The following is a 13,135-nucleotide window of genomic DNA, read 5'->3' as shown; positions in this document are numbered from 1 at the left end:
CCACAGAAAGAAATCCGGGGACGTCAGATTCGGTGAACGTGCGGACCATGGCATGGTGTTTCGACGACGAATCCACCTGTCATGAAATATGCTGTTCATTACCGCTTCAACCGCACGCGAGCTATGTGCCGGATATCCACCATGTTGGAAGTACATCGCCATTCTGTCATGCAGTGAAACATCTTGTAGTAACATCGGTAGAACACTATGTAGGAAATCACCATACATTGCACCATTTAGATTGCCATCGATAAAATGGGGGCTAATTATCCTTCCTCCCATAATGCCTCACCATACATTATCCCGCCAAGGTCGCTGATGTTCCACTTGTCGCAGCCATCGTGGATTTTCCGTTCTCCAATAGTGCATATTATGCCAGTTTACGTTACCGCTGTTGGTGAATGGCGCTTCGTCGCTATATAGAACGCGTGCAAAAAATCTGTCATCGTCCCGTAATTTCTCTTGTGCCCAGTGGCAGAAGAGTACACGACGTTCAAACTTGTCGCCAAGCAATTCCTGGTGCATAGAAATATAGTACGGGTGCAATCGATGTTGATGTAGCATTCTCAACACCGACGTTTCTGAGATTCCCGATTCTCGCGCAATTTGTGTGCTACTGATGTGCGGATTGGGCATCACCATTTGTTGCAGGTCGTGGTTGACGTTTCACATGTGGCTGAACACTTCCTGTTTCCTTAAATAACGTAACTATCCGGCGAACGGTCCGGACACTTGGATAATGTCGTCCAGGATATCGAGCAGCATACATAGCACACGCCCGTTGGGCATTTTGATCACGATAGCCATACTTCAACACGATATCGACCTTTTCCGCAATTGGTTAACGGTCCATTTGAGCACGGGTAATGTATCATGAAGCACATACCGTCCGCACTGGAGAAATGTTATTTGATACCACGTACTTATACGGTTGTGATTATTACAGCGCCATCTATCACAAAGCGAAAAAAGTGGTCCAACTGAAACATTCATATTTCTTTACATACTACTTGAATATGTAATAAAAAATGGGATTCCTATTTTTAAAAAACGAACTTGATATCAGTTTTACGTATGGCAGCACCATCTAGCGAGCCAACCATAGCGCCATCTGGTTTCCACCTTCGAGCTAGACAAGTTTCGTTCTTTGTAATTTTTTTTCGTTTGACGCTTATTTCGTGAGATATATTATGCCCGGTCACGATCAATGGACCACCCTGTATATCCTACCAACTCTGGTAACAACATTAAAAACGAACAACATTAGTGCGATCTGATGATCTTTCTATTCGTTGTAGAGAAATCCATCTCTGATCATTCATACGTACCAACGGTGTGTACGTGTGCGGAATTACACTGGCACTCGATCATGTCTTCTGTGTGGATAATCTGCTTCATCGGACGTCTACATTTGAGTGCAGGATTTTCAGTAAATATCCAATAAATGATTTAGCTTTACCAGCTGCAAGAATGTAATTAAAGGAGCTTGTAAATGCTTTCGTTTCCTCATAATTCATCTTATTCTAGACCTCACCTTATCTGATTGCAGACTCCCTGTTAAAATTAATTCTTTAATAGATGACGTTTTGCATGTGTCACTTAGATTACAAATAAAATACTAATGTACTCGTTATATTAATAATTATCTACGAGTAAATTTACTGAGTGCTAGTTATTACTCTGATCCAGCAGGAACATTGGCATGTGGATCTCTTACATGAATGCATTTCCTTCCAGCCAGTGTGTAGACATGTGTGGCGTCTGGTGAGTTGTAAAGGGATGTCTCCAGTCTTGTCATTAGACACTGCACTCATTTTATTAACTGATATGAGGGTGGTTCGTAGCTCAGCCAAAACTAGTAATCAATTATCGCTAAAATATGTCGATCCTAATTACTTAAGGATTTTTATATAAAAATATTTAAAGGTTAACACTGTCATACATCAGTTGTCTCCATCCTGACCATATCAGTAAGCAACACAAATTATTTGCTGGCAGCTTTCATTGCTGTCATGTAACGCCTTCCTTCCTGATGCTAAAGACACGCATTCGCCAAAAATGTTCCCTGCTAAAATTATTCCTGTGTAATGCTTAGTTTACTTGAAAATTCTCCTGACAGCCAAGTCATAAATCTCCCTGTCCTCTGACTCGGCCATTGTGCATTACTGTTACAGAGGTATTATGTACAATGGTTTTGAGAGACCCGCCTGTTACAGCATTGTCCAACAGGTGTATACACTTTCCCCATGTCTACCAATGGACAGTATACTATTTTTCCCAAACGTATTGAGAGCAAGCTGAATGACAACTGCTATAAACATGAGAGTTTGAAGCCCTAGGTACAACACTGCCACAAATCCATATTGAAGCAAATCAACGCACACCCACGTGTGGCGATAAATCTTCAATTCCTTCTTCGTAGATTGATCGCTCCCACTGCTACCCTGACCGCTGACTAGTTGCAGTTGTCTGTATTTATACTAAAACAATCCACAGTCAGGTGTTGTACAATAGCCTTAATGGATAAGCTTAATCTAATTAGTAACTTGTTTGTCACGATAGTTCGGCGACAACTATAGATTCTTTGTGGTGTGGCATGCAAATCACGTTCAGGTAAATTCGTCAGGGACACATATCCACAGGAACATATATATATATATATATATATATATATATATATATATATATATATATATATATATATATATATATATATTTCGTACCATGTTGATTGGAGGTTTTGATAGCAGAATGTTGACTCTCCATGCCAACTTGGAGTCTGTAAGTCCAATGTTACGTAAAGTCGTGCACCACATTAATTTTTTTTTTTTTGCTGTTATGTACTAAATCATAGTATAAAATTGATTTTATTCTTATATACTTCAGTTCTCACAGTGTTCACGCCTGCTACGGCATCCATTTCAAGCCGGGCTACTATGACGCCAAGTTGTTATTGGAACATTAAGTAAAAATAAATAATACAAGATGATGTCTTGCTGTTGTGGTTAGTCAGTTGGCTACATGTTCCACAGATCAGGTTCGTGATAAACTTTATGAGGTGGAATATGTGAATTTACCAAAATACTTCAAACACATTAAAAAAGTATTTATACAGGATGTAATAAAAATATTTGTGCATAATTTTAGAAAGTTTAAAGGACATAAAGAAACTCTTCCCTATATGACAAAAATGTCATATATGCACCGTTTACCTGCTAGGGGGCCACGAAGGTTTCTATGCTACTGAATGTTCGGAGAACGTGACCAGATTGCCGTGTGATGAATATTGTTTTAGAGATGTTGCCAAAAATGTTCCTCTTTATTAATGCCAACTGGCATCTCAGTCCTAATGTTAGTGTAACATGCTTAAAACAACGAGGTTTTTCCACGAATAATGGCTACGGCTTCAGGCAAACAGGCGACCAGCTCTTCTGAAGTACCTATCGTCGTCTCGTACAATGAACACCTCATCTCCCAACACAAAAATAAATCGATAGTAGGTTAGTTCATTTACACAAAAAGTTAGTAATTTTAAGAAAGCCATTATATAGTGTGGTGTCATCGCCAGACACCACACTTGCTAGGTGGTAGCCTTTAAATCGGCCGCGGTCCGTTAGTATACGTCGGACCCGCGTGTCGCCACTGTCAGTGATTGCAGACCGAGCGCCGCCACACGGCAGGTCTAGAGAGACGTCCTGGCACTCTCCCCAGTTGTACAGCCGACTTTGCTAGCGATGCTACACTGACAAATACGCTCTTATTTGCCGAGACGATAGTTAGCATAGACTTCAGCTACGTCATTTGCTACGACCTAGCAAGGCGCCATTACCAGTTTATATTCAGAGTGTAATAATGTCTAAACAAGAGCGATGTTCTCCAATTGTGGATTAAAGCTAAGTATTCCAAGAACTACGTTCTTTTCTTTATAGGATAATTACTTTACCTTGTTCCAGACCTCACGTCAATCTACGTGAGCTTAAAAGCGTGCATTTCGGCCTCCTCTAGCAACACGGTGTTGGCTCTTCTGCCAACACTTCATATACTATTTCTCCTGTTGATGCTTCTCTTTCGGCTTGATGATAATGCTTGTATCATCTCCGGTCTTCCTAGTGATGCAGATAAAGTAGTATCATCACCAAAACGAATGACAAAAAAATGCGCTTATTATCGAAACCTGAGGAACGCCTACTTCGATTCCTTCCTGTGTAGTCGACGTGGTGTCCCTCTTTGTATTACTCGATCATACTAGTGTGAAATTCTGCATTCTGTTTCTTAAACTCCAAAAAACTCACATTTTATATGTTCCATCTAATTGTTTTATGTTGTTGCTTGTTTTTGTTTCCAGCAGTGTAATTCGCGATCGGTTTGACGTGCAGAACGGCTATTAGTAAATAAGACAGTGCTATTGGGAACGTTAACATGATGAAAAAATTTGCATTAGTTTAGTTCTCTGTAATTCACAAAACTGACATTCCGTCTTTCTTCTTTCAGGCTAGATTCTGACCTCAATGGATCTAGTGGAAAACTTGTAGTCCTTCTACCTGTCGACATAGTCAGAACACAATTAAGACTCCGACCTGAGGCAAACGATAACAAAATTTTCTACAACTCTCTCGGTGACTTCATCGAGAGTTCGTCCCTTTTCCCGATCGAGATTAACGTGCCAGACGTCATCCGTTGGTTCTACGGCTTCATGTCCAGCTGGTTCCCCAGCCTGGCCAACAGATGGCAGCAAGAGTCGACGCCAAGGATACGCCTGTATCTGCTTGCTCCACCACCGGCTTCGGACCAAACCTATCCAAAAAAGACGACAACCACAAACACTTACAAGAAACTGTTTATTTCTCCACAAAATAAAGTCGTTATTCTAAAGTCGTCCAGTGATGGAAGTATGCAGCTGATTCCATTCACAATTTATCGCGAAGAGATCGTTCAAAGAGTTGTAATGTTAGCTGAAATAGACATGCGCTCAGGATCTGAGAACAGACAGCCATTGCAACCGTAATTCGCTGAGGGCTTCCGTAATGCTATATGAACTGTACTCATTGCTTCTGGTATCGTAAGCATTGTAAATTAGGTCTGTGTTTCATAAACACCAGTTAACCTATCAGTTCACGTATGTGTCCATTGTTCTCTATGTTGTAAATTTTGCTGCCGATCATAACTTGTATTATCTCTCTCATTTTCTTCGACTGCTTGCAAATTTAATTAAAACAAATGAAAACCTATAGAGAACTTGGTTCTCATCAAATATAACCATTGTTATGTCTGATATGTATCTGATATGGTATATATGTTTTGTCGAAGAAGAGCCTATGCACAAATATAAAAAAATACAGAAGAAACTTTATTAATCACAATCTTTAAAAATGAACGTAGCGACCAAACGTATTCATTAGTGTAGCAACTTTTACCACTCCTTTTCCTCACCCCTCGCTCTGCCCATAGTACAAGTTGTTAATGTGCAGCATGTGCAAAAGCACTCAAAATGGTAACGGCCAGTTATCATAGTGATGGAAGAAATTTTCATTCCGATTATGTGGTTGGGTTGGCAGTTTGGAGGGGAGGTTATGACATAAAGTTGTTGTTCAGCTGACTAAGCGCCAGTATCCTTCGTTAAATTCCAAACCTTAACATAGCGTCCGTTGGAGAGATATCACGCAGTACTGCTGATGGTGATCCGTACATAATATGGGGTCTGCCACCATGTACTTCCTTCTCATACTCAACACTACTGTCTAAGAATTAATGTCATGGGCTAAACCTCAAGTCTCATCCCAATTACTGACAGAGTGAGGGTAGGTGACACTGAAGATGGTGATTTGATTGTAGAGTGGGGATGTTTGGTCAGCAGCGTTGCGTTCACCATCATCATCATCATCATCATCATTAGTACCAGATTAAGCGTAAAATTTTTGGATAACATAAGTTTCAAACCAACATCTTTTGGTGGAAGGGTATGTGACATTGATGATGATGGTCTGCACGTACAGTGGATTGGAGATGATCGTTCAGTAGCCGCCTTGTCACCCCAACTGCTCTTAACTGGATTAACCACGAAACTTCACCCCTTTCTCCCAGTAACTCCTTACTGAGGGTATGTTACATAGTTGATTGCGATCTTTCTCGCCGTTGTTTCTCTCCTCATAACCCCTATGCACCTCGTGCCAAAAGTTCTGGGTTAAACTCTAAAACTAACCCCAGTGTCAAAACATGAAAATGACACTGAACTGCTATGTGCATGAGTCACGCTTTGCACCAGAAGTGTGGCAGTAGGTCATAAAACATTTCCGTTTAGATGATTGAATAACTCGGCAAAATTCTAACAAACGATTCCACACAACATTTAAATTCTTATTATTTGCATATCAACGCTTTCGTTTTCATCTTTCCTTTATATCAGATTAAGAAAATCAGAACTATGCAAACAGTGACTCATCACATCAGAGCAAATATATCCTAAAATCCTCTGTTACCTTTAAAATGAAACCATCAGGCAGAGAGATACATTCTGAACGGCATAAATTCATATCACTTTTCATTATAGTTCCACTTCCATTAAAACGTGACTATTACAATCCCTTTACAGCTTAAGAAGTTTTCGATGAGGTTTTCTTTATTCAATAACGGTATGTCAATCATATTTATATCACGTGTAATCAGTATGAAGGATTATTCCACAAATTTTCAAGACCAGTTTTAGAAACAGAACGAGAAAGGTCTAAATTTTTATGAGCGTGTGATGTTATTTTCTTTTGATTTTAGTGTAATATTTCAGAACCATTCCAGACAGATGTTCCAGCAGCATAAAAGCTAATATTAAGACACGCTGATAGTTCAAGGACAGTGCAAATACAGTCCACATAAGAACCAAAATAAAACTCAAAGGGTTATATCAATAAGAGTGTATCATGTACATTTTATTTATGGAAATTTAAAATAAAGTGTATAATTGTAAACTCATTTTATTGTACGGGTTTTTAATTACTCAATGAGTTTTTAAAAATCATAACAATGGCACATAGAGAAATTCAAAAAATGTATGCTGTACATTTACTGGTGTTTAAACTGACGATCCTACAAAGTCTGCTCACAGTCTAAACAGATGTTTGGGTTGTTGTAAAGCGACTTTATGTAGTTTTACAGATCATGTCTTGCAGCTAACAATAAGTTTACTAAAAAAGGAAGATTATACACCTGCATTATTTAACGTCTTACACTGCATTTCAAGAGCTTACGAATACATAAAGCTCACGTCTACTGTCACAGACCATTATTTTTATATAATAACAAACCAATCGTCACCTTAAAAGCTTGACCCACGTTACACAGTAACATTACATGCAATCAAATGCAGTCTTTTGTAGATCGCCTGTGAACTCTAGAGACACAGACTGTCGCCCCATACCATTCAGTTTACCATAGCTTTACAGTGACGAGCTTACAAAAAATTCAGAAAACAGAATAAATTGCATTAATGGTACTAAATCTGTAACTAACTTAAGAAATATTTGTAAGAAATATTGCTACAGCATCTGAAGAGGAACGTGCAAATCAGACAACGTTTAAGACAGAGTCAAGCAACTTACATACTTCTAAAAATGTTAGGTCAACATATTTCCTGCATCCACATCGCCCCCGGTTCTCGTTACCTCTGTTATATGTATCAGCTAAGAAATATCCATAGAGGTAAGTAGTATACTCTGTAGCAGCCAAAAAACGCGAAGTGGCTGTATGATAGTCTTTGTGTGCAAAAGGTATAAACATCAAATAAAGTTACAAATATTCATCCATGACAGTTCTGAAACAAATGCTACTTGACTTCGCTATGTAGTTTCCCCGTCACTTAGCGAGTAAAGATGCTATCATGGGCACTATGAAATTTATGCAAATGCATCAAATCACGTCTTGTAGGTTGAGCCTCGAAGTTCTTGCAGACATCAGAGGCAGCAACTTGCGAGACATTGTAGTAGCGCGTCTCAATAATATTTACATCCGGAACAAGGAGTTGATTAAAGAAATGGTACAGAAACACATGGATAATAGCTTCCACTATCGACAATAGTATAAATATGCTACAGAAAATGATCTTCATTAGTGGCAAAACATGTTCCATATTCACTTCTTAACAGCAGACAGTAACAGAGGCCGAGATGTTGAGAATTACGATACCAACAAATACACAACAAAATGTTGCTAATGTGGTGCAGGTAGAAATTCAGCATTTTATATTTTATTAGATGCTTACTGTCACTGAAAACTATGAAGTAATAATCAAGTTTATAAATAGCGCAGATGCCCCATTTAAACAGCTTTTCACAACATTGTATGTAAGTCCATGATGTGGTAATGGTATAGTTAATATTTGTAGGCATTCTTAATTGCTATATCTATTCTGCTTACCTTGTAGATAAGAAAAACTTTTAATTGTCTTTTGCAACTGAATATTATATTTGTTTATAATCATACTTGTTTCACTTAACCATTCTGGTATCTTCATTGGTCTACAAGGAAAGTAACTATTTACTTAACTAGAAGCATTTTGTTTTTAGTTTTACATAGTAGTATTTTTAGGACGACTTAAGATTTCATATTATTTATAAATGATGTATTTGTTAAGTTAACTTAGATGTGTGTGTACAGTGCATTTCATATCTACAAGAAGATATTTGTGAGCAATATGAGTATTAAGTTAACGTAAATGCTGCTAGGATCATTACACATCTAGGAGCGAAATATTTTTAAATCATTTGAATGTTAAGTTAACCCAAAAGTGCTGCCGGAGACACTACATACTTCAACAAAAAAACGATGATAGCGCGGGATTAGCCGAGCGGTCTTGGGCGCTGCAGTCATGGACTGTGCGGCTGGTTCCGGCGGAGGTTCGAGTCCTCCCTCGGGCATGGGTGTGTGTGTTTGTCCTTAGGATAATTTAGGTTAAGCAGTGTGTAAGCTTAGGGACTGATGACCTTAGCTGTTAAGTCGCATAAGATTTCACATACATTTTCATAGTCAAGTTAACAATATTCCATTTATCTTCTTTGTTTACTACTGAAGATACCAAAAACCAATTGGATGGAAACAAAAATAAGCCTCAGTTTCAAAAGACAAGTGATAGTTATTGCACATCCACATCGATGCAATGCAAAACGAAGTGGATGGCAGAATGTATTTCTCTATCTACAACATAAGCGACAGTACAAAATGTTTTTCACTATATATATGAGAAGTTTCAGTTCTGATTTTATTCTGAGACTGCTCATATCTTGACACTTCGTATTAATCAGTCCCATAGTCATGTGGAGTCGTTAAAAATTATTCTTACGTAAAGAATATTTTTTTTGTGGCACACACCAGATGTATGCCTAATTGGCGAGTGAGAAGTGAGACCTCATTATCTGGATGCTGTGCACAATTTGTGTTAAGTGCATTTGGAGGTGATCTAGTCACTGTACGGATTGTTACTAAAATGTAGACTTCCACGGCCGGAAATATCATGTCCATTATAATTATCCGGGCTGTTATGCTGTGGTCGGTTGATGAATTCTGTGTCAATTCTCAACGTTGACTGTCAGTAGCGAGCCAGTGGGTGTGTTGGAGCTTCCATCGAGCTACAGGCCCCCTTGAAGATGTCTCCCGCAGATGGGGACGAAACGTTGGGAATTGATACAGAATTCATCAACCGACCACGGCATAACAACCCGGATAATTATAATGGACATGTACGGATTGTGTGAGGAAGGGAGATCGTCCAGCAGTACCCTAGCTAGCAGCAGCCGCTTCGGCCGGGTCGTAGTGTATGAAGACGGGCTTGGTCTGGTGGTCTGTGACGGCGCCACGCAGGTACGGCGGCACCTGGGCGTCGTGGACTGCAGCGACGGGCACCGCGTCGTACAGCGACGCCCTCTGCGAGACGCTGAGTCCCCGCGGGGGCGCCTTGGCGTCGGCGGTGGCGTCGGCGTCGGCGGCGTCGGCTGCCACAGGCTGAGCCACCTGCACCGCCACTGGGATGACCGGGTGGTGGAAGCTGTAGAAGAACCCGCCGTCCACCTGCGGCTGCGGCATCGCGGCGGCCTTGGGAGACGCCGCCTTGGCCTGGCGCCCCGGGTAGATGTACATGGCGCTGTACGACTCCGCTGGTCCGTCCTTCAGCGACACCACCGACCGCTGGTTTCCAGGAGTAGCTCTGGTGGCCTCTCCAGCCTCGGTCTCGGCCGCTGCTGCGTGTTCGTCTCTGGAGGAGCCGGCAGCCACCGTCTCCGCCACCAGCTCCTCTTTACTGGCACCAGATCCGCCCTCTGGGTCTGCTACTTTACCTGCTTCCCCAGAAGGAGCTTCGAGAGATCTGGCCTTCGACGGAGCGCTCCTGCCTATCAGGTTGTTGAGGATGACTGCCTCCTTGCTCCCAGCCTGCCTGTAGACTGGCGTGTCAGCTCTTCTGGCAATGTCCTGTAGGTACTGCATGGCCACAGGTGGGTACCCTCCGACGTTGGTGACGCCCGACGGGTGGCCGCCGTAATGGGTCGACTGGTCGCTGTGGGCAGTGCTCCCTTTGCTGTAGAAACCGCCTGAAACGTGGGGTGGGGCGACAGTTTGAGAGCTGACCCTAAAAATACTGTGCTCACTATCAGTACCGCGACTTCCATCACCATCTGAGCCAACTTTGTAAAACAGTGCACCATACTTGTTGTGTGGGGTACTATAGGCAACATCATCCCCAACAACAACCGGCATTCTGCCTTCCGGGAAGTAGTTGCTAATCGTCACCCTTTCATTATTTCGTCGTTGAGTAGTCGCCATTGTTCCAAAATGCGAGGAAGCTACAGAGCTGTCTTCGAAGAATTGATACTGCCCTCCGTTCCCATCATTGTCTGTTCCGTTAAATGATGAATCTGGAGTCACCTGAGTCTCATTAGCGTCAGAGTAGCTATTACCATTGTAATAAACTGGGTGTGGTACATATCGTGATCTGGAATGCTCTTGGGGCTTAGAGTATGCGTCTAAAGGTAATTGCTGATGATTATAAGGCTGCTGCAAACCACGCAGGTCGTATGCTCCCAGGTTACCTTCTTGCTGTGGATTTAGAGGACTAACTCCTGGTAACGAAGTCTGCTCTCTATGCTCATTCGAGCGTCCTGCTTCGTTGTACACAACATGGACAGCCGCTTGCATCTGATTAGAGTAAGAGTTAGTGGGTGGGTAGTAAACAGGGTGTGGAGAATCTTGTGAAGCAGAATTGACTGACGAGACAGAGTAATTACGAGAAATCTCTCCCTCGGTGGAAATCAAAGGACGATCGTCATATCTGTGGCTAAGGCTGGACTGGCCTTTCCTGGAGGTATCGATTCCTCTATCCTCAACATATGTGAAATGCGGTCTGTAGGTACCTCTATTTCCATTATAATTTGTCGAAAAGCCTCGATTGGTAATTGGTTCTCCTCCAGGGAAAGCAGCGCCACCTCCCTGCCTAGACGTCTCCGATACTCCACTGTGCCTTGTAGGATAGCTCAGGTCTGGCAGGACCACTCCAGCTTTGTAGAACGTCTTCCGCCTATTACCAGAATCCGAGGTCACCACGTCTGCTGCTAACATGGATCGACCACGGCTCTTGGCCCCACCAATTTTGTGGAGGAACTGGAATTCCCTTTCCGCGGCCCTCTGGAGATCATCCGTGTCATCATCATTACGTCTTAAAGCTCTCGACGAGTTGAAAATTTCCTGTATCAAGTACGACTCTGGGAAATTTCTGGCCATCTTCTCGGGGTCGCGTTCTTTGATGTAGTCGTATATAGTTACCCTGCCCCTTCTAGCCCGCCGAGTTGCAGTCGCAGTGTGATTCTGCTGGGCGGCGACGTCGGAAGTGCTCGTATTTTGCAGCGCTGAACGCACATGTTTCGCTGAAGGCTTCTCGTCATCGTTTTCACTAATAGTATTGTCTCCGGTTGCGCTGTCCGCATACACGATGATGAACCGCTGCGCAGAATCAGCGTCGTGACCAAGAACATCTCCTCCAGAATTCACTAGGGCCTCCGAGGAGTCAGTGGAGTTTTGGCGATCGCCGATCGTAGATCCTGAAAATATTTGTCTTTGTCGGCATGCTTGTCCATACTGGAGAGAATCCGCTCTTAGCTGAGTGGCTGACATGCACCGCCATCCTCTAGCTGCGCTAACAGTTCTCGCATCACCTTCTTTGTACATGCAGAGTAGCAGAGTGAGTGATAACTTACAAATAAAATGAGGATGCGTCCTAAAGAGAGAGGTAGAGAGAGAAGCTAAACACGTAAACAGGCGACTGAAGTGTCGTCGGCATGCTGTTACCACACGTACATGCAATCGAGGACTGATCCTCAAAAAGTCTTTCAGCATTTGAAAGCCAGTAGCCAGTGGGCGAATCTAAAAGCACCAATGAAGTGGAAATGCCCAGTACAATGCCCAGAGACAAAAAGGAAATGAACTTGTGGATAGAATAGTACCTGGATAAAGTTTACAGTAGATCGTATGGATTACAGGTTTTCGAGATGGCAGCTGATTGAGTTCCCAACCCCCTACCTCCGGAAATCCTACACAGCCAATAAACTTCATCAGCGAAATCACACCGTGTCTCTGCTCATCGAGGAAGGTGGCACTGTGTTTAAGACACTGGAGTCGCATTTGAGAGGAAGGTAGTTCAAACCGTCACCAAACAATTCGTTGGTGTTCTCCCAAAATCGTTTAACCCAAATGCCATCATTCTCCCAACCGATCTTGTGCTCCGTCTCTAACTACATCGGTGGGAAAACCAGTTTCCTTCCTTCCTTCTTCCTCATTTCTCATCCACCTGAGCCTTCTTCTCTTCCCCTCCACACACCACATATCATTTCCCGACGTAGCTTTAACCAACTCCCGCTTCCTAATTCAGAAATCCTTAGCGAAATCTATCCTTCATTTCACCTATAGTTCATTTTCCCTCCCATTCGTAAAAAAGGTCTCCATCTCTCGTTGCTCATATACAACTGCCACTGCACTTCTAATATTCGTAATATTATCATGTATAACTCATACTGCCCCGCAAAACCTGTATCACTATCCTGCTATTCATATTACTATACATCCTGCGTGCCCACTCACTGATCCTTTTATGTATGCCAGTATCTGC

The 13,135-nt window shown here is 42.2% G+C and overlaps 2 protein-coding genes across 3 annotated transcripts in view; one reads left to right on the top strand and one right to left on the bottom strand.

Annotated features, from left to right (window-relative positions):
• LOC126419158 (uncharacterized) overlaps positions 1–5,308 on the top strand; it is a 29,440-nt gene extending 24,132 nt beyond the window's left edge. Inside the window, exon 2 of the mRNA XM_050086282.1 lies at positions 4,492–5,308. Coding sequence (XP_049942239.1) covers positions 4,492–5,005 — 514 coding nt within the window. The 3' untranslated portion in view covers positions 5,006–5,308. The remainder of the gene's footprint in view (positions 1–4,491) is intronic.
• A 1,639-nt stretch (positions 5,309–6,947) lies between these two features.
• LOC126418562 (uncharacterized) overlaps positions 6,948–13,135 on the bottom strand; it is a 153,324-nt gene continuing 147,136 nt past the window's right edge. The window contains exon 6 of one of the 2 annotated variants that reach the window (XM_050085378.1): positions 6,948–12,071. In XM_050085378.1, coding sequence (XP_049941335.1) covers positions 9,763–12,071 — 2,309 coding nt within the window. In that variant the 3' untranslated portion in view covers positions 6,948–9,762. The remainder of the gene's footprint in view (positions 12,072–13,135) is intronic. The other variant, XM_050085379.1, reaches the window with a different exon arrangement.

Source organism: Schistocerca serialis, chromosome 9 (assembly GCF_023864345.2).
Source record: "Schistocerca serialis cubense isolate TAMUIC-IGC-003099 chromosome 9, iqSchSeri2.2, whole genome shotgun sequence".
NCBI lineage: Eukaryota > Metazoa > Arthropoda > Insecta > Orthoptera > Acrididae > Schistocerca > Schistocerca serialis.
This window is presented reverse-complemented; position numbering and strand designations above follow the sequence as displayed.